The sequence below is a fragment of the Lactuca sativa genome, chromosome 3 (assembly GCF_002870075.4).
Source record: "Lactuca sativa cultivar Salinas chromosome 3, Lsat_Salinas_v11, whole genome shotgun sequence".
NCBI classification, from domain to species: Eukaryota; Viridiplantae; Streptophyta; class Magnoliopsida; order Asterales; family Asteraceae; genus Lactuca; species Lactuca sativa.
In genome coordinates, this window is record NC_056625.2 from 101,425,907 (window position 1) to 101,444,667 (window position 18,761).

Genomic DNA, 18,761 nt, shown 5'->3' on the forward strand with positions numbered 1-18,761 from the left:
GTCGCCATAAAGCTCTATAACATACTCACAAAAAAGATATGTGCATTCTCGATCGGTCATCGCAGACATCTTCAAATATTCATATGAAGCGTCTGCGGCTATGTCGTACGCTAATTGTCTAAGAGCTGTTGTGCATTTTTAAAACGTAGTAAACCCACGTTTACCCCTAGCATCCCATCTCACTTGGAAGAACTCATAATTGTTTTCCAAATCTCTAGCTATACGTAGAAATAAATTTCTACTGATACGAAAGCAATCCTCAAACTTTGATAGGCCGTATAAACTATCAACGTTAAAGTAATCACGTACCAAAAGTTCGTTCACCGCCTCTCGATCCCGGTTGATGGACTTTCTTCGTTTCTTCTCGACATTTGAAGTTTCGCCTCTCTGACGTACAATGTCGTGTGCCGCAGACAACAACGTGTGCATAACTAACTCATCATTATCGGAATCTTCATCAGATGATGAAGAAGAAGAAATGACATCCAAAAAATTATTCATATTCTTGTTGTGAGTGTGATTTTTTTTGTAGTTGTTGTAAAATATGTGATATGTATTATGTTTGTGTATGGTGAGGTTTTAGTTTTGAATATATATATATATATATATATATATATATATATATATATATATATATATATTGATAAATGTTATCGGTCAAAATGGATGGAGTAAATTAGAGAAAACAGTAAAAAAAAAAGCATTCAATCAAATTGCGCGTAACCACTCGTGAACCATGTCAATCCGCGTCATATTCACCATGGAGGGGACGGTGTTCACTCGTAAATACCCCCCCCCCCCCCTCCCACGTCACCCTTTACGCGTCAAAATACCCTCCATACCCGGTGCCCTAAGGCTAAACATAATGAGTGGAAGGTTTTTACACGTAGGAGATGACCAACTTCACTAGCTTCTCACAAGCCTTAGGAAATAGTGTTTAGTAGCAAGGAAGAATTGAGGAAAAAAAATAGAAAGATTGGGTGGATACTTTATTAGGAAAGGAAATGGGTGAATGAGATATCGGTAGTCAATGAAAATATGATGAGACGATGGGAGTGGAACATAGGCGATGGTGGATGTTTCACATAGTTCTTCATTCTTCATTTAGGTGGGGGTGATGAGACGAAGGGGTGGAATGGGGTGGGGTTATATGGTGATACCTAAGTTTTTTTTAAAATAATATAAATATGAAAATTATAAGAATAAATATGATGGGGCGATATATACATGTTACATGTTGGAGATAAATGTACACTAAGACGGTCACAAACAAGTTTTTGGTCGGTTTTGGGACGGTCTAATCTATTCTGGACCAGCCTTTGTTCGGATCAGTCTTTTAGGGGAAAGTATCGGCAGATCCTTTTTCGCTACGGTCTTTTTGAAGAAGTTCGGTCTTGTAGACTTTTCATTTACATTATTTGGTTTGGATTCGGATTTTTCAGGTTTGGTTTTTCGTTCCGATTTCATTTTTCCATCTCGTTCTATCTGTGCACCACTAGCAGGACAAATGAAAATCATAACAAAAAGATATCATAGTCCAAGTGAAAATAATTAAATAGCTAAGAAGATTGCATATTATTCCAAACCAAGAGGATTATGTATGTAATTTAGTCTAAATTATACATTAAATTATAATTATAATTATCTGGGTTTTTAATATAATATCATCATAGTAATTTCTAAACAAATTATTTTAAAATTTGTATGGAATAGCATTTATTCCAAACAAAAAAAAAACCTGTAATTTTCGTCCGAATTGAAATTAGACCAACCATTCATCATTTCATCTTAAAAAGGTGAAGAAAAAAAAATTGAACTATGACTAATTCAATTCTAATATTATAGTTTTTACACTTTTACTTCTAATTAGAGTGGACTTATGTGCATATCTTGCTTGTAAATGGATTCCTCTTTATGGAAGTAATCAACACGTGTGAAGGAGCAGAAGTGAAAGATCGCCATCTTTCGAACTTATCATGATGACTCACACAAATTATCCAAATATCCTGTCGCTCATCATTCACATTCATGGCGTCCCATCCTTCATCTCTCCATATAACCACACTCTCCCCCATATGAAACTCCATCTTCTTCACACATTATATCATATCCAAACAAAGCCCTACCTTCACTATTCATCATGATGATGACCACTGCTACACCGATTGCCGTTGCTTCCCCAATCTCATCGACCCCTCGTCTATTTCCTTCCCAATGCCTCGCCAATCCAAGGTTTTACTCGATTCAAACGTCATTTCTACAAATTAAATCTGATAATAAGCTAATCGTATGTGTAATTGGGTGTTAACGTTTCAGATTCGAATTGACGACCAAGGCTCAGTTATCGAATCAACGCAACCGTAGAAATGGTAATGACATCGGCAACAAAGGCAGAAATTTTAACTTCAGGTCAGCCGAGAAATTATATTCAAATCCTGAATAGATACTGATGAACATGATCCAGTTACAAATTTCCATCAATTTTGAATTCTGAAAATCGATATCGATTTCCCTCAATTTTATGATTAAATTTGGGCGTGGTGTCCTTTACAGTTGGATGGCTACAGTCGGAGAGAATGTGATGCCAACAACGCCGGTGACGCCTACATCGGTGCCGGTGCGTGTGGCTCACGAGCTTCATCAAGCCGGCCATCGTTATTTAGATGTGAGGTACTCCAATCGAAATCCGAACTCAATGGGTCTTCAATTCATTCTCCAATTGCTTCACCATGTAAATGATCATGAACATTTTTTGTGTAGAACTCCTGAAGAATTCGCTGCTGGACATGCTATTGGTGCCATTAATGTTCCTTACATGTTCAGACTCGGATCTGGGATGTCCAAAAATCCCAACTTTATTGACGAAGTCTCATCCCACTTTGGGAAAGACGATGAATTTCTCGTCGTAAGTTCAAAAGATCGATAAGTTTTTCCCTTTAAGCAATTTGTAATCTATCTTTTGATCACTTCGATTCATGAACATTAGGGATGCCAATTGGGGAAAAGGTCGCTCATGGCTGCCACGGATCTTCTTTCTTATGTAAGTTTGCATGCATTCCGACATTCGTAAATCACAGTCGAGTATATATTGAGTAGGAATATTATGAAATGATGGAATTTTTCGTTTAATTTGCATGAATGCAGGGTTTTACAGGTGTAACGGACATAGCAGGTGGATATGCTTCGTGGAATCAAAATGGGCTTCCGATTGAGTCTTGAAATTTGCAAAATGTGAATAAAAATGGAAGCAAATAAGAGGATCATTGTTAGTTTGTAAATAAAAACAAGTTTAGATGGTTCTTGATCCATGCATGTATGGATCATAACATTGTATACAAAAATTATGAAGAAAAAGTTTTATTAGACCTCGATTATATCGAAGATTGTATGGATCATAACATTGTTGAATGATCTCCTAAATATTGGAAGTAAAATGTTAACTAAACAAAGGTATTTAAGTATTGATTATAGATATATAATTAAAACTAAATTTGTGATGTCTTGATGATTGTTGATACATTTATATAGTAGGATTCTGTGATTATTGGAGTAAGGTGGTGTTTTTCTACTCAAGTTTCAAGTTATAATTTTTTATTATATACAAGTAAGTTGTAATGATGTTATTAAATTATATTAATATTATATAGACAAAATATGATCTTACTTAAAATATAGACAAAATCATCATTATCGTCAGATATTAGACTTGTTGTCATTAAAAGTGAGATTTCCAAATTAGTCGATATGTCCGAGTGGTTAAGGAGATAGACTTGAAATCTATTGGGCTTCGCCCGCGCAGGTTCGAACCCTGCTGTCGACGTTTTTTTAATTTTCTGAAGTTGTGATATATTTTATTATATTTTTACACACCCTCCTTAAAAAAATAAAAAATAAAAATACAAACTCAACCAATTTTGCGCAAGTGCTTTAACAGTTAACACTTGGATTAAATGATGATCTTTAGGATGAATCAACAATCTCTTCTCAAATTGATTTCTCCTATCATTGTGAAGCTCTCAACTCTCACAAATAGTTCCAATGGAGGACAGTCCAATTTAAAGCTTAAGCTCTGAATTTTTTATCATATGCCAAAACTAGTCTTTCAATTTCATCTTTTTTAAACATGCACCCTTGCCAGGGATTTCCTTATCATTTCTAATCCTCTAACTTCTACTTTGACCCAAACAATCAATATACGTCCAACATCTATTAAAAAGGTTAAATCATGGTTAAACACATCAACGTCAAATCAAGAAATCTAGCCTGCTATTTATAAGAGATCTAAATACAAATAAACTTTGTTGATTCTCAAAGTTTTGCCAAAAACTCCAAAGACGGATTTTTCTATATACCTCTTAATTTCGTTCTGACTATCTTTATGTTATTTTTTTCGTTCAGACTGATTGCAAACCTAAACTAAATGACTGAAACAAATCGAAAGTAAAAATATCGATTTTTTGTGAATTTAAACAAATAAAAATATTGATTTTTATGAATTTAAAATTTGACCCTTAAAAAAGTTACAAACAATAAACAATTTCTAAATATTGTCACTACAACGTTATTATTAAACATACAATGTTATTATTAAATAAATTAAAATTAAACATTAAAAAAAATTAAAATTTTACATTCGATTAGTTTGATTAAAACAATTAAAATTTTACATTCGATTAAGCAAATTAAAAAAATAAATGTAAGCATACAATGTTATTATTAAACAAATTAAAATTTTACAATTTACTAATTATCTGATATGTTAACTCTTTCAGGACGACGATTATTGCATGGTCTATATAGTCCAACGTAAGCATTCAACCGAGCGTGATACAATGTCTATCATCTAGTAGAGTGTGTTGATTTGTGTATATTCCATATCCAATAAACATTAGTCATTGGATGACCCTCTTGTAAATCAACATTAACATAATGAACATCGTTAAGGGGGGCGATATTTATAATTGGATGATTTGGAAAATCTTGTGGACCATTCCAAAGTGGGAAAGACGTTGAAGATTCGAGTTTGCTTAAGAAATGAGCAATAACATCATACTTACTAGCAATTAGAATACCACTGTCAGGCATAATCATCCAATATTTTGCAATCGCGGGTGTTTCATAAAAATTCAACGCCTCACTAATGGTATTTATGTGATTTGCAAAAAGCACTCTGTAATCATCAATGTGCATCAATAACTCTATGTATAAGTCCGTCCGAATTTGATGACAATACCCTTCACAATAACCAAGAGCAACAGCTACAGTCTGGAATCCACAATGTCCATCTCCTTCCAAATTTTGTATGTTTGTCACATATGGTTGAAATTCACTTGTAATAGCATCCATAAGTGCATGGTCGAAGTATGATCTTTGATACGTTGGTTCTCTGTTGAATATTGAAGATTCTCCAAACAAATATGTATTGTGTTTCTCCGGTTCCGATTGTTGGTTTAAATCAAACATATTAGACCCCAAATAATCTGGTGCATAGGTAGAATAACTACGTCTAGGAGGATCTTGACTTGGTGGAACCGAAGGTTTTGCTTGTGATGATTTTGTACTCACTCGTGGACGTCCACGTGTATTTGTATGAACAGTAGGCTGAGAAGCTATAATAGGTGATGACTTCCATATATTCATCATTTTTTGAAGATAATTAGCCTTCACATCATTTGACTATTTATTGTAGCTTTTCTTTAAAAGGTCCACTTCATCATCAAAAGCCGATTCATCATTTCGGGTGACTGGCACCACATTCTCTACTTCAAGTCTCCTCCAAAAAGTATCAATTGACTCCAAGGGTATTTGTCGGCCTGTATTGTAATAAACCAAAATTTCATGGAAACAAACCAACTCACAAGTACGACGTAGTTTACATCCACAGTTGGCCTCAGTTATATTTTGAAATTTTCCTTGTTTGCCCATACTTTCTTATATGATACCCAAATACCCTTAGACTTTAAAGTTGGTTTGCAATGTTTCTTTATACATTCAAATATGTGCCATCTACAGAGTAACTAGTTAAATGCGGGGAATACATTTGCTCATGCATTCAGTAAGGCTAACTCACTGTCTGTGACGATCACATATGGCCCATCATAGCCACCAAATGTGTTCCTAAGACAACTTAATGCCCAAGTATAATTGGCCTCTTTCTCTTCATCCATAAGCATGAAAGCTATGGAAAATGTGTTGTTTGTTGAAGTGAAACCAACAATTTCAAGAAGAGGCATGTTATACTTTTTGTCTTATATGTGGCATCCATCATTAACACTTGTGGAAATACACGTCATATATTCAATGATGTCTGATGAACAAAAAACAAGTTTTCCAACTCATTGGTCGTCTATATATATATATATATATATATATATATATATATATATATATCCTTTTGATTGCAAAATTTCGAATACAACTTGCATTTCGCTTCGACCTGCATGCATTTGTGATCGATATTTTTCTCGTGCCTCATAAATGGTGTCTATTGTACTTACATTATGTTCATTTTGAATCTTCAAGTTCAAAAGAATATTGTGTGGAGGGACATCATTATCAGTCATGTCTTCTACCATACGACGCTCATCTTCAGTCAATCGTTTTGCAAATGCATGGCCCTCCATAAACATTGCAGGGTCATGATTATGTTCACCATTTTTAACCGTCAAGGTCCAAAAATCATAAGTCTTATAATAATTTCCGACCAATTCAGAGGGATAATTTATTATTTTTTTTTGTCCCTGTATTACTACTAGATGTATTTGTACCTCTATAGACACCACTCCGATCACAAACTAAAATGATTTTTGAAACATAACCTCCACTTGTTTTCGTTTTTGATTTATATGTAATGACCACATATCCAAGAGTCCATGCCACATGGTCAACCCACTCCTTCAAATTTTTACGGGTGCTAAACACCTAACAAATAAAATACATATCTGATCAGTTTGAAAATTGTCTCAACATATTAATACATAAAACTATAAAGAAAAAAACAAACTTGGTAAGTTTTAAAATTTGTCATATGATCCAATTGTTGTAGATGTATTGATTTAGTATGTTATATAGACTACTCCTACGAAAGGTTTCGATATGGTTGTCATTAATTTATTCGGATGAGGAAGGTAAGACAAGAAGAGTTTATTTATGTATTGGTAACAATGATCTTTTTATAGACTAAAAAGATCTTGAGAGACTAAATGCAACACTAGCACCTCCATGATAGACTAAAAAGAATATCTACACAATATAGTAACATCGAATCAATATGAATCAATATTTTGTCATTCATATTGGAGTGAATAGGAAAAAGATTAAGTGCAACACTAGCAGCTCCATCATAGACTAAAACATATATCTAGGCAATACATCTAGGGAATAAATTTATTTATTTAATTATTAAATACAAAATATCAAAAAATACAAAAAAATACAAAAAAGCAAAAAAGAAAAAAAAAAATCTATGAATTGTTAGTGTTTTGTATTGTATTAATTATTTATAATTAGTTAGTTTAGATAAATATAAACATAAATAATAAATATACAAGTGATGTCTTCATTTTGTGTTTTTTTTTTCTGAATATTAGAAAAACTATGGATAGAACAAGCAATTTTGTCTTTACCGTAAAATCATAAAAGAAGCTATTGATGTGTAATTGTATTTATATATTTGCATTACTCACGATGAATTTTTTTTAATTATTAAATACAAAAAATCAAAAAATACAAAAATACCAAAATACAAAAAATCATAAAAGATCAAAAAAACACAAAAAACAAAAAATTAAAACAACTAGATGATAAAAAAAATAATACACAAAAGAAAAAATTAAAAGACAGAACACATAAAATAGGATCCTTTTTAATTACCCATACAATGATTGAGTCATACTTTATCCAAAACTAGTAAGGTGGTTCATGTTGGCTCATGTTTATTAGAGTATAAGGTATGGGTAGGGGCGAACAAAACCGAACCCGGAAACCGAAAAACCGACGAAACCGAAACCGAAGCATAAACCGACGGTTTGGGTTTCTATTATTTAGAAACCGAAAAATTTGGTTCGGTTTGGGTTTTAGGAATGTGCGAAACCGAGAGAAACCGAACCGAACCGAACTTTATAAAAATATGAAATCTGCGATATATATATATATATATATATATATATATATATATATATATATATATATATATATATATATATATATATATATATATATATATATATATGTTTTCCTTGACTTGTAAACACAAACTGATGGTTGGTGTGTTGGCTAAGGAGGCGTACATATAATGCAAAAGACTGTGTTCGATCCTTTCTTTTGACGTGTGGAGCTTTTATTTTGTTCACCAATATCAGATCCCGTTGTTTCTTCTATTTGTTACAGCAAAACTTTATCCCCCATCGATAGAGGATGAAACATTCTTCCTATTCACCTATTATATAAAGCAATACAAACTACCAAATCCAAATCTTCCAAGTAAAATTTCGAACGGGTTTTGGGTTTAAAACCAAAACCGAGTTTGAAAAAACCGGGAAACCGACCCATCGGTTTGGGTTTAGGGTTGGGTTTTAAATATTTGAAAACCAATACCATCGGTTTGGGTTCGGTTTTGGGTCAAAACCGATCCAAACCGACCCATGCACAACCTTAGGTGTGGGCAACTAGTCATAACATCATTTTGGTGTCACCTTACATGTCACATCACCAATGGTGGTCACCATGTTATATCTTGTTATAACACCAACTTTTTTCCACTTTATAATTTCTTTTTTATTTTTTTTTCGAATTTCTTTTTTTTAATTTAAACAAATATATTTTAAATATAACATAATAAATAAAACATAATGTTTAAAAATTAAATAACATAGAATAAAAAAATTAAAAACTTAAAATAACATAGAAATTAAATTATACATAACATCCAAATTCAAAAAAAATAAATAAAAATAAAAATAAAAATACAACACTATTCGTTAAAAAAAACATTGTTTTAAAAAATTAAACGCTATTCGTTATCATAGAAGATATAATTTGTCAAGTCCTCTCGAAGTTGTCTGTGTTTATTTGCATCATGAATGTCAACAACTCGATGCAAATACTCTGTTGTTCCTGGTTAAAACTGAACATGTCTGGCTCCGTTGGGATATAGTGTGTAATATTTTTCTCTTTATCTTCTACTACCATGTTATGCATTATGATAAATCCATACATGATATATCGTAGAGTTTCTAAATCCAATGGCCGTGCTACATGTTCAATTATATGTCACTTCGTCTTCAGCACTCCAAAAGCACGTTCCACATCCTTACGTGCTCCTTCTTGTCTTCTCTTAAAAAAATTTGTCTCGTTCTTTAATCGAGTGGCGGAATGTCTTCACGAATATGGAATATTGAGGATATATTTCATCTGTAAAGTAATACCCATATTTTTATTCGTTTCCATTCACCGTGAAAGGAGCATCCAGGGCCTTTCCATTCAAAAGATCGTCGAATATTGGCAACAGATTAAGAACGTTGACGTCGTTGTTGGAACCCGCAACCCCAAAAAATGCATGTCAGATCCATAAATCTTGAGAAGCAACAGCCTCTAAAACCAACGAAGGTGATACGTGATGACCACTTGCGTATTGCCCTTTCCATGCTACCGGACAATTTTTCCATTTCCAGTGTATGCAATCAATGGTTCCGATCATTCCGAGAAACCCATGGCGTACTTCCTGCGCCGCATACAATTCTTGCAAATCATGCAATGAAGGTTTCCGCAAATACACGTCTCCAAATGTTTCAACACCCATTGACAATGTATACAAACTCTCCATTGCGGTTCTTTCGGACATTCTCATATAGTCGTCCATGGTGTCGGGTGACTCCCCCATAGCCATCAAACGAATAGCCGCAACACATTTTTGCAACGCTTTAAACCCTCGTCTATCTCTAGCATGATATCTCAATTGAAAAATTCATATCTAAACATAAATTAACTACAATTTAAAAATATATTGCATATGTTATAAAATTAAATAAACTTGTACTAGATTTTTATTTATTTTGTATAAAAGTATAGTGAATAAGCGATATCGGCTTTCCAAGGCGTTGGCGATCCGTAGGAACACATTCCTACTCAAACGAAATCTTCTTTTGAAGTCTTTCGACCCGTATACACAATTATCCGCAAAGTAATCGCGATATAGATGCTCGTGTCCTTCCTCACAATTTCTGTTTAACATCGCACATCTTGTTATTAGCGGAGCTGAGTCTGGTTGTATCAGCTCGTTAGTATAATACTGATACATCATCCTGAAGAATATATTGTCATCGAAATCATCGGACGAGTAAAGGATCCTTAATTTTTTTTGAAGATAATTGAGATTATTTATATAGAGAGAAAGAGATAAGTTATGTGTAAAAAATTGTTTAGATATAATAGGTATTTATATAGGAAAAGAATTAATTTTAAAGTTGTTTTTATTAAATTAACCGTATTCAAACAGTTTGAAGTCATAATTGTCGTTTTTTTCTCGTTTCATCCGGTGAAGACGACAACAAGAAACGCTGCAACGAGATGGAGGGGGGGGGGGGGGGGGGGGGGGGGGTTCATCTCGTCGTGACGCCGTTATCCCCTTCCACGTCGGCAATAACGAGATGCAAATGCCCCACACCGTATGCTCTTAATCATATATTTCCACATAGTTTTTTGGATGTTCTCGTAGGATACATTTCTATAAATCTGTTATTAGAGAGTGACCATTCTCTCTAGTTTTGTGAAACGTATGAACAAATAAGTAACATTTCTATAAGTTTGTTAAACATAGGAACTATTTCTGTAACTTTGTTATTAGAAAGTACCATTTATGTAAAAAAATTAGAAACATAGAACCTTTCCTGTATAAATAATTCTACACAGGGACCTATTCTGTAACTTTCTATTAAAACAACAATCTTGTATATAGAGTTGACAACTCCAACCCAAGAAAAAACGGAACCCACAGTTGTAGTACTCATATAGCAATATAATCTAACTATGAGTCAACTTTATTGTCAAACTAATAAAGTTATATAAAAGAAGTCGTATCATATCAAGAACAAGTAAATTTGATGACATGAACACAAATTTTCCAAATAACAAAAAAAAAAAAAACAAATTACATCTCTTGCTTCCACTACTTCAATGGTGCCCCTTTTTTAAAACCAGAGAAAAATCCACTATTCGATTTCCCCTTTTGCCCCTCTCCCGCATTCCCAACCTATCCACGTCATCACATTACTTAAATCATAAATCATTAAAAAAAAAAATCAAAATTCAAAATTCATACCTCTTTTGCTAATTGCTTTAGTTTGTCTAAAATTTGGGTGAAGTTGGGTCTCAATGACGGGTTTTGTTGCCAACAACTCTCGAGCAACTCTTTAAGCTTTGGATGTGTCTCCTTAGGGATTGTAGGCCGTAAACCCTGGTGAACAAAATCTAAAATTACCATTTTGCCCAACAATACACTCACTGATCTTACTCAACAAGATATTAACCCTGAGGGCTGTTTGGACATTTAAAAAAACAAAAAAGTGATTGGAATTTGAATACCTGTTGTACTACACCAACTGCCGCTTGTAACGGGGTTAAGTATGAGTAGGGAACCTGTAGAAACACAGCTCATGTGAAGACTGAAGAGTAGAAATCTAATAGGAGTAAAAAATTACATTTCCAGTCCCTAAACATAACCGATTTTTCCAAATTTAGTCCAAAAAAAGTAGAGACTTACTTCGCCTGTTAAAAGCTCCCATAGAACTATCCCGAAACTGAACACGTCAGCTTTATGATCATACGGTTTGTGCTCAATAACCTTCAATTCATAACGACTGTTACTAAAAACACGCCCACAAGAACCCATCAAAAATATAAAAATATTTCCATATTATATTATATTACACACAAAAGGGTATTTTCGTCATTTTCAAACATCCAAATTTACCTCTGGTGCCATCCAACGGTACGTTCCAGTTTCCGCAGTCATTACTCCAGATTGCGTCTGAACCCTGGCCACCCCAAAATCAGCAACCTTAACAACCTGTGTAAGTAAACATGGGTATTTTCGTAATTTTAGTCTTGTAAATAATAAAGGGAGGGTATTTTGGTAATAATTCTTACTTCGTGTTCATCCATTAGAAGGTTTGCGGTTTTTAAGTCTCGGTGGATGATGTTATTTTGGTGGAGGTAGGACATGCCTTTGGATATATCGATTGATATTTTGAGTAATAAAGGAAGCTTAAAAGAACCACTTTGCTTGTGGAGAAAGTTATATATGCTTCCACGTGCCATGAACTCTGATATAACAAAAACAAAAATTAGCATTTAGAATATAAAATTTATTATTATTATTTTTTTTAAATTAATCATGTTACCAGTTACAATGCATAGTTTTGTAGGCTCTGTACATGCTCCGATAAATTGAACTACATTTTTGTGTCTAATTTTCCTGCAACTCGAATTTGTCAAAAATTGATTAACTATAAGGGTATTTATGACAATTTATATAAGTACAAACCTCATGATAAAAACTTCTTGGGAGAATTCTCTTAGCATATCAGCATCGATTCTTTCTGGTTTAAGAACTTTAATAGCAACTTCCTGACTACAATATGTGCCTTTATATCTGAATAAATTACAGATGTGTTTTAAAAGATGAAAAATTATTTGTAAGTTTATAAAAAAAAGGTATAAAGTTTAAAACTTTAAATACTTACAGGTCACCAAAAGTACCAGATGCAACTTTATTTTCAAATTTTAACAGACTTGCATCGATTTCCCATACATCAGTTCCATCAGTGGGTATTTTGACATGATCATTTGAAGGGATGGAGTTACTTGGAGAAGGGGTAGATTTGGAAATAGTGGATGGAGAAGGTTTTTCAGGATATGATTCCCCCTGTAGAAAAGTTTAATTTTTATAAGAGAAAACTCTGATCAAATAAAGATGTGAGAATAAAAACTACCTTAGCCTTCATTATCTCCCTTGCTATTGCAGTTCTTAGCTGTGTAGTTTCCTAGAAATATCAAAAATCAATCAGTAAAATATAAGGTGATGTTTCTTTTTGACTTAACCTAAAAGGGTAAAATGGTCATTTACAACAATGACTAAGACTATACATACCTCATGAGGCCAACCATCTACAACAAAGACATCCAAGGAGAAGCCATCAGCAGTGGAGAAAGCATGTGCTTCTTGAATATTCAATCCAGCCTCAGAAAGTAAAGAAGTCAACTGTAGAAATAATAAATATGTAAAATTTAATCTAAATTTCTTATTGTAAGAAAAAAAAAATAGTCAAGATTGTTATAGTAGTAATCATAAATCATGCAATCATGAATCAACTAGATAGCAGCTACTCATTGTTTAGGTGTACAATATGTTAATACATAACCTTGAAGCTAAAACCACTCAAAGTCAAAGTCAAAGTCAAAGTCAACAAGAATATCAAAGACCTACATAGAATTGTTGACGTACGAGTCAAAGTCAAACCCACCATCTGCAAACTGAATGCTCCATGCCTTGTTAAAAGACAAGGGTCAGATTTTGATGAAGATTGAAGATACAACAAATTTGAAGTTTGAGTAGCTTTTTTGCATGCAAATATGATAACATGTTCCACTTTTTGCATAAAAATTGCCAATTCTTCCATATGCCTCTAATAGTTTAATTTTTATTTCTGTTTGTTTTGACCAACTATATATAGAACTATATGTACATTTCACTTTATAATTGGAGTTAGAATAAGCTAAATAGTAAATATGCATCAAGCCAAGGGTAAAAGGTGGAATTTTTAATACCTGACTTAGGAGCTTTGGTCTGTCTATTGTTGAAAATGTGATCTCATGCATAGGCCTGCACTATCCCAGTTTAAAAGGTACATTTAGTTAAAAGATAAGCTAATAAGTAATTGGAAAACTGAAAAGTCAGTTAATTAAATCACTTTGGGAATAAAAATCATCTTGAATAAAAGAATACAAGCCAGCAAGAAGAGGAAGGTGAAAATGTGAAATGACTTTTTTGTGGAATAGGATGTCATGGGGAAGGACATATCAGTAATTTTACACCATCTTTTACTATAAATCATAAGTTAAAATGTATTACCTAGAAAACACTGAAGTTGAATTTACATCATTGTCTGCATAAGTTTCCTGATGTCTAGTGGCTTTAAGTGCAAGCCCTTCAAGGTTCTGTGCTGAACCAAAAGATGGGGGGTGCACTCTAAGGAATATATTGAAGAGGTAGAAAAGAAAATTAAATCAGAAAATAAAGATAACTGACATTTATCTTTTCTGAAATCAAACAACATTCAAACTATCAGCATGTAACAAGAGTCACAGATATAAAGATGATAATCAAGCATGAAAAGAATAAGCAGAAAATAACACATATAATTGTTTTATGTCAATACCCGTTTCTGCTGCTGTAAGGTGAAGGACTCTGAGCATCTTCTTTCATCGAAGGTTCCATATTGTCCAGATCAGGTGTGTTCCCATCTGAGGCAGGATGAACCTATATAAGATATTCCTTGCATAAGAGAGAAGTGACATCAAAAGATAATCAAGAAAGCAACCTGCAGATTTTCAAGAAATGGCTGGATAATCTTTATGTGTTCCTTCAACACATTCATATCCACAGAGAATCAAAGGACATTAATTACTAGCAGATGTCATTCTCAGAAATCAGAACTCTAGGCAACCGAAGGTCAAACCTCAATTAAAATCAATAGATTTCCACAGTAACTTATAAAATCCCCAAGCCAACAACCATTGGAAAGCCACAGATGATGATGCCAACCAATGGAATATGCAGTGAAATGAAATTATACAAATCGAGAAAAAAAAGTGACTTTTCAGTTAAATTTCTACCTGCACTAAGCGGACTTCAAATGCAGGTCTATTAGCAGGATTTTCCGCCATCTGTAAAACCCTCTTATGCGTGATCACATCTTCCGCTCTCTCTACGTTCACATCCAGAGCATATCTGTCCATCAACAAAAGGTATACTCTTATAAAAATCAGACACATCACATACACGAAAAGAAGTCGAAAACTGATTCCGTTAACCTTCGATACGCATTCAATTATCATATGAATAAACACGTACAGACATACATAGCTCAACAAACCTCTGTCCATAGCTCTAAAGAGAAGTAGACCATGACTAATCATCTCAATTCGAACAAAGAAAAAAAAAAGCAATTTAAACGGTCACAAAAAGTTTACATAAATTACCTCGGAGGAAGGCGATTAAAGTGAATCCAAAGCTGGTCTTCGAAATCAGGTTGTTCGGTATCCTCATGATTCATGTCGTACAATCGATTAAGGACATCGTTATAAACCTCAAGTTTCTGGCGTCGTTGTCGACTCTTTTTAGGCGATTCCACTGCCCTGCTACCACAGCTTTCATTGTCTTCCATGGCCATCGAGGATCAGATTGGAGGTGTAGGATTAGGAATCAGAATTTGGCTGTGATAGAGATCTGTGGGTATGAAGTTTTTTTTTTTTTTTTTTTTGGATGTTTTGGGTGATGGATGAGGAGGTAAGAAGAGGTTTTAACTTTTAAGCAACGAGTGTGGAGGTCCGTACGTGAGAGAGTATGATATGACCTAGCTAGTAGGCTATCACGGAAGGTTGGGGTTGGTAGGACCCACCACCCTGCTGATTCGGATTCCCTCTGCTACCTCACTTCATTTATGAATTATGCTTATCTATATCTATATACAATATACCCTTCTCGAAAACGATTTGGATTGAAACCAGCAGGCCCACGGACCTCACATGGTCTAGAACTTTTATATAATATTAATGGATAAAAAAAATGGAATAACAAGATAGGAGAGTAATAACGTTTTTTGTTTGTCTATTTTAGGTCTTTAACGTATTTTTTGTACGTATTACAATATTAAGGTTATTATAACTGTTTACAAATAGTCCTTTTAATAGAAGAGAAACCGGTAAAAGAGATTATTTTTAAACAATTATAACAACCTTAATGGTGTAATACACACAAAAAATACGTTAGGACCTAATCTGGACAAACGGGAAACGTTATTACCCTCCTAAGTTATTATCCCCGTATGAAACTATAAACCCATATAGTAAATTTTTACTTTTTAAATAAGAAACTTGTAGGTCTTGGGGTTGGTAGTTTGGATGCTTTTAACCTCGACCTTCTTTATAAATGGGACGGTTTCTTAATCACAAGGGAGCTCTTTGGGTTAAAATTGTCGAATTTCGTCATGGGGAAGGTGGTGGTTTTTCGAACGATTCGAGAATAGGAACTAGAGGGGGTGTTTGGCAAAAGATTGTATGATCCATTAATCATCTCCATGAGAATTGTTGCATTCCTTCTAATTCCATGTATAGAGTGGTGGGGGTTGGGACTCAAACGAGGTTCTAAAAGGATGTTTGGTGCTTGGATATTTCTCTTAGGGAGCGGTTTGGGAGGCTCTTTGCTTTGGCATTTCATCAAGATGCTCGAGTATGTGAATAATGAGATTCGGGGGGATGGAATTTTCATTGCCGTCGGGGGATTAAAGGAGGGGCTGAATCGACCCAATTTGATTATCTTGTGGAAATATTAAATCGTATTCGCATAGGGGAAATGTCGGATAAGTGGTATTGGGAGCTTGAATCGTCGGATATCTTTACTGTTAAATCAACACGAAATTGGGTTAATGATATGACGCTTCCTATGGGTAGTATGCCTACTAGGTGGAACCGGTTTGTCCCTATTAAAATTAACATTTTTTTATGGTGTGTGTTTTTGGATCGCATTCTGGAGAGCTAAACTGATGGAAAGGGGGTGGTGATAGATTCCTTATTGTGTCTTGTGTGTCATAATTCTCAACAAAGTGTGAAGCATTTGTTGTTGTAGTTTTCGGCTGATGATCAGGTTTGGAGTCGGGTTGGGCATTAGCTTCATTTGGACCTTCCTGTGTTTTCATCTATCCGTGGTGTGGTTAAAAAATCCAATCCGGCCTTAATTTGTTCTTCTCTCTAGCTCCTTGCTAGAGGTTAACTAGATGGTGTGGTTACAAAATCCAATCCAATCCAATCCAAACCTTTCTACTATTTTTTTTTAATTTCAATAACTTTATATGAAATACACATATACAAATAAATACTAAAAATCTTAAAACTATATCTTCAAAATAATAAATACTAAAAATCTTAGGAGGGTAATAACGTTTCCTGTTTGTCCATTTTAGGTCCCTACGTATTTTTTGTGCGTATTACACCATTAAGTAGGGGTGAGCATTTGGACCGGCCCAGACCGGACCGGATCTTGGACCGGACCGGTTATGGAGAATTTTGTGGGCCATGGACTGGACCGGATGAGTCGTGTCCGTGTCCGTGTCCGTGTCCAGGTCCAGGTCCGGGTTTTCCGGTTTTTGGACCCGTTTGGACCGGTACAAGTTTAATTGCATGGAGTATAATAAGTAATCTACATTGATGTATAATATTATAACTTGCAAAATTAATACATTTCCGTTTCATGCCTAACTAATCTACATTGATGTATAATATTATAACTTGCAATTTGCAAAAATTAATTTTCCAAATAAAAGCAACTAACATATAAATCAAGTTCATCAACAAAAGTTAAACAATTTTAAGACAAACATACAAAAGTATTACCGTAACAACAAAAATCATAGTTTAAATTTTAAAATCAACCAAACTAATAAACTTCATAAACTCATAATCTAATCTTCTATTGGTCTCTTGCCCATATCATTATCATCCATATGTAACATATTTAAATCTTGTGCAATCTCTACATAAACACAAATGAAAATGTTGTTAATATTTAATAAAAAAATAATAATTGTATAAAAAAAGAATAAAGATTGTAATTTTTTTACCCAAAGCTATATCATCATCGTTCAAAATGTAATCAACGTTGTCAACTATCGGATTTGTAGACTTTATCACCCAATCTTGGGTGCATAACAAAGCTTCAACTATCAATATCGATAAACTAGTCTGATACTCACTTACAACTCTACCATATGTGTTAAACGCGGACTCAGAATTATAGTATAAAATAATACTAAAAAGCTGAAATATTTCAGCTTTGATAGCTCTACTTTGAAGGATTGTAACTCGGTGAATATAATACCAAAGTAAACAAAATTATAGTCTAAATTCATCTACAAACTATAAACTAAATGTTGGAAAAAACCAGAGGTCAATCCGACTTAAAACGAATGAGTTATGGGTGTTTAAAAAACGTCACAGATTACAAAATCTTGCTGAAAAACTGAATTTTTTCAGCTTTGATAGCTCTACTTTGAATGATTCTAACTCAGTGAATATAATACCAAAATAAACAAAATTATAGTCTAAACTCATCTACAAACTGTAAACTAAATGTTGGAAAAAATCGTCGGTCAATCCGACTTAAAACTAATGCGTTATGAGTGTTTAAAAAACGTCACAAATTACAAAATGTTGCTGAAAAGCTGAATTTTTTCAGCTTTGATAGCTCTACTTTGAAGGATTGTAACACAGTGAATATAATACCAAAATAAACAAAATTATAGTCTAAATTGATCTACAAACTGTAAACTAAATATTGCGAAAAACCGCAGGTCAATCCGACTTAAAACGAATGAGTTATAGGTGTTTAAAAAACGTCACAAAAATCTTAATCATGTCCAACCGGTTCTAAACCCGGTAAAAACCGGACCGAACCGGGAAAAAAACCGGACCGGACCGGAGAGAAATCT

At 33.8% G+C, this 18,761-nt stretch overlaps 2 protein-coding genes and 1 non-coding gene across 8 annotated transcripts; 2 read left to right on the top strand and 1 right to left on the bottom strand.

Moving 5' to 3' along the window:
• Nucleotides 1–2,041: 2,041 nt before the first annotated feature.
• Nucleotides 2,042–3,374, top strand: LOC111915464 (thiosulfate sulfurtransferase 16, chloroplastic). The gene is made up of 6 exons (XM_023911128.3): nt 2,042–2,232; nt 2,317–2,409; nt 2,554–2,670; nt 2,761–2,905; nt 2,987–3,040; nt 3,145–3,374. Exons 1-6 carry the CDS (start codon nt 2,141–2,143, stop codon nt 3,217–3,219), a joined length of 576 nt encoding a protein of 191 aa, XP_023766896.1. The 5' UTR covers nt 2,042–2,140; the 3' UTR covers nt 3,220–3,374.
• Nucleotides 3,375–3,738: 364 nt separating this feature from the next.
• On the top strand, nt 3,739–3,820 carry TRNAS-UGA (transfer RNA serine (anticodon UGA)). Its single transcript has one exon. It is a non-coding gene; the product is annotated as a tRNA-Ser (tRNA).
• A 7,195-nt stretch (nt 3,821–11,015) lies between these two features.
• Nucleotides 11,016–15,777, bottom strand: LOC111915463 (serine/threonine-protein kinase STY17). 6 transcript variants are annotated; one of them, XM_023911125.3, is made up of 16 exons: nt 15,259–15,775; nt 14,893–15,007; nt 14,436–14,536; nt 14,129–14,245; nt 13,825–13,879; nt 13,148–13,258; nt 12,990–13,040; nt 12,741–12,922; nt 12,542–12,649; nt 12,399–12,472; nt 12,145–12,320; nt 11,969–12,064; nt 11,759–11,839; nt 11,581–11,634; nt 11,318–11,452; nt 11,016–11,248 (listed from the first exon to the last, which is right to left on the bottom strand). In XM_023911125.3, the coding sequence occupies exons 1-16, from the start codon at nt 15,447–15,449 to the stop codon at nt 11,165–11,167; spliced, it is 1,731 nt and encodes a 576-aa protein (XP_023766893.1). In that variant the 5' UTR covers nt 15,450–15,775; the 3' UTR covers nt 11,016–11,164. The 6 variants fall into 6 exon arrangements, 5 of the variants coding, with proteins under 5 accessions (XP_023766893.1, XP_042756187.1, XP_023766895.1 ...); XM_042900253.2 differs by lacking the exon at nt 14,129–14,245 and having other exon boundaries at nt 15,259–15,776; XM_023911127.3 differs by lacking the exon at nt 15,259–15,775 and having other exon boundaries at nt 14,436–14,551.
• Nucleotides 15,778–18,761: the final 2,984 nt, after the last annotated feature.